This window comes from Vigna angularis, chromosome 1 (genome assembly GCF_016808095.1).
Source record: "Vigna angularis cultivar LongXiaoDou No.4 chromosome 1, ASM1680809v1, whole genome shotgun sequence".
In the NCBI taxonomy this organism is placed as follows: Eukaryota; Viridiplantae; Streptophyta; class Magnoliopsida; order Fabales; family Fabaceae; genus Vigna; species Vigna angularis.
The window spans coordinates 26040151-26043425 of record NC_068970.1 but is presented as its reverse complement, the minus strand read 5'-3'; the positions used below and the strand labels follow the sequence as shown (position 1 = coordinate 26043425).

Below are 3275 nucleotides of genomic sequence, written 5' to 3'. Positions count from 1 at the left end.
GTTAAATAGACACCTCATTACAGTATACCCACTTCTTCCCGCAAATAATGGTACTATGAAAAAAAGACAACGAAATGTTAATACATATTTTTTTCACCAACATTTTAATATTATACATTTATAACAAAAAATAATAATAAATTAGTAAAAAAATTATGTGTCATAATGTTATGAAAAAAATCTATGTCAATTTTTTTATTTTTAAAAATGCATTGTCTAGCATATAACGAGAGAGATAAGAGTACTTCATTTTGTTTTCTCTCCTCAGTTTTCTTGAGAAATTGTATGAATATTTCCAAGAATATGAACGCAAAAAGCAATTACTGGATACAAACGACAAAGAAAACTAGCAAATATTGAAAGACAGTCACATGTCTGTATTCACTTATGGATAGAAACGACAAAGAAAACGAGGAAATATTGAAAGACAGTTACATGCCTGTATTCACTTGAATTCAGACAAAAACACGGAGCAAGAGAATCGGAAACAAAATTCTGAGCTTTCAATTCACAGGAAAATTCTCTTCCTGCTATGCTATGGCTAGCTGGAGAAGAAGACAGAGAAATCCACAGGGCACGAGCTTCCAAAAGGTAGACGGCATATTAAAAGCATTAATAACAAAAGAGTATTATGAGAAAGTGGATGATCATAATCTAACCAATGAATCAGCGGCTCGAGGCGGTTTGCTTCAAGAATGCGACAAACTGTTTAACGAGATCCAAGGAATTTTGCTTAGAGGGCTGAAGAAGATGAAACACATGGTCTTCTCCGGGGAACTCCACCTTCTCCACCTCACCCTTCCACCCGCTTTTCTTCAGCGCCTCGTAATAGCTTATCCCTCTGTCCCTCAGAAAATCTTTCTCTGACACGAAGATCAGCAACCTCGGACACGCCAGATCCGATAGTTTCGGATCCAGCGGGGCGTGGATCATCATGTTGCTCGGTCCTTCGTACGTAGGGTACAGATACTCTACCAGCTCATCCTTTTTATCGTTCCCGAAGAATGGGTGGAGCAGCACCATCCCCTGGAGGTTCAATCCCGCGAACCCCTCAGCACTGCCTCGCATCGCCACGTTGTGCGCGATGTTACCGCCGGCGCTGTCACCGGCTATGAACACGTTTTTTGGATCGCCGTGGGCGTTGAGCCAGGGCTCCGGGCCGGAACCGGCAGCGTGGGAGGCGACCCACAGGAAGGCCTCCCAGGTGTCGTTGTAGCCGGCGGGAAGCGGGTGCTCCGGGGCGAGGCGGTAGTGAACGGAGGCCACGATAACGCTGGCGCCCGCGCAGACTGTGTTAAGGTGGTTGTGGTAGGCGGGGTTGAAGGGGGTGCAGACGCAGAAGGCGCCGCCGTGGATGTAGACGAGAATAGGGAGTTTCTCGGAGGAGGAGGAGGCGTTGGAAGGGAGGTAGAGGCGGACGGCGACGTTGGTTTGGGGGTTTATGGTGACGTCTTTGGATTCAACGGCGGTGGTGGGGTCTGTTCCGGCAGGAGTGGTTTCGGTGCCGAGGAGACGCTCGACGCTGCCGTCTTTGTAGGCGCGGAAGAGGTGAGGAAACTCGCGGACAACCTCGCCGGGCTTGATGCTTGGTTCCATTGCAGTGATGAGAAAAGATGTAAGAAAGATGGAACTAGAAAAAGTGTGAAAAAGATGGAGAATATGTGAGAGTTTGGTAGCAATGAATAAAAGAGAAAGGGTTGGCAGAAACAACCGAAACTGTTGATGGTTAGAAACAATGCCATAAAGAACGGTTTAACTGCTTTCTAAAATTTACACAATTTATAAGAAAAAGATATTTTGAAACATATTTTTAAAAAACATAAGACACTTTTTTTTTTACTTACTGTACTTACGTATAATAATTTTAACAAAAAAAATTAAAATATGCATTATATTAAAATAAAAAATATATACTTTTATAAACATAAATTTTTTAGATTTATTTAACATTATTTCTTTTAATTTTTTATTTTAAAAAAGTATATAAAACTTTAGTTTTTATGATTATTTTATACTTATATTATGTATTAAATGAAAGTAAAAATATGTTATCATATCATTATTTATTAAAATAATATAAAATAATGTATTCACGTGTCATTGTACAATACATAATTTTTCCTCCTTTACGTGGTCCGGCGCACATTCATTATTCAACGTTGTTTCAACCGTTTCGTCTGTTTAGGAAATTATCATGGAAAACACGAAAAAGAAAAGGTTATGACTTTCCCTTCTAAATACCAAAGAAAAGTTACGAAAGTTTATACATAATTATGTTTCTAAATATTATATTATATTTATAAACTATAAATGTAGATTAATAGATTGAATTTTTTAATAAAATTAATGTTACTAATAACTTTATTTTAGAAATAAATATTTAAAATTATAAATAAATAAAATTAACAAATTTCAATGTTAATATCAAGTAAAATAATTTATTCTAGTGTATTTCTATTTTAAAATATAATTATTTTATATATTAAAAAATTTTAAAACATTTTTATTTTGATTTAAAATTTATGTTAATTTTAATTTAATTTAAAAAAGGAATTTAATACTAAATTAATTTAAAAAATTTACTTTATAAATTAATTTTTAAACATATCAATATACAATTAAATTTATTCTATTACATCTATTAAATCAACTACAAACAGCTTCACTAGCCCATTATGCAAAGGTGGGTAATTAGTTTTTAATTAAATTTTTTCAGAAGTTCCTTGAGTTACTTTGATTTCTTTTTTCAAAATAAGCTTATTTAATTTTTTTTACCTAAATAAGTATAGTTTTGCATTAGTAAACAGGTCTAGTTTGAAAATTAAAGTGAGAATGGGTTTATTTGGGTATTATTTACAAAAAAAGGTTTATTTTGAAAAAATAATAATAATCATCTGGTGTATGCATATGGCACTGTCTATTATCTATTTAATGTGTAGATCCAAGAAGAATCTCAATTCTTCTCTTCGTTTTAAACTCATTTTACATTAGTTTAGAGAAATCTTCAAACAAGTGTTCATTCGGAACACAAAATATAATATTGTATTCATAAATATAATAATCAAATAAAACGGATCGCCTTTGTCAAATAATGCTTATTTTTGTTCTTTTAAAATATATTTTTTTTGTTAAAAAGGGGTAAGATTCGAGAAAATTTAGAGCTGGCAAATAAAACTTGAATATGCTTTATTAGAATCTACACGAGTTCACAAGGTGTTGTGTAATTCAGTTGGTGTGCAAGTCTTGAATAAAATATAAATTTATATGTTATTTAT

At 33.9% G+C, this 3275-nt stretch overlaps 1 protein-coding gene across 1 annotated transcript; it reads right to left on the bottom strand.

Moving 5' to 3' along the window:
* Positions 1-354: 354 nt before the first annotated feature.
* On the bottom strand, positions 355-1872 carry LOC108336888 (2-hydroxyisoflavanone dehydratase). The gene has a single exon (XM_017573334.2). It carries the CDS (start codon positions 1594-1596, stop codon positions 667-669), a length of 930 nt encoding a protein of 309 aa, XP_017428823.1. The 5' UTR covers positions 1597-1872; the 3' UTR covers positions 355-666.
* Between the last annotated feature and the right edge of the window lie 1403 nt (positions 1873-3275).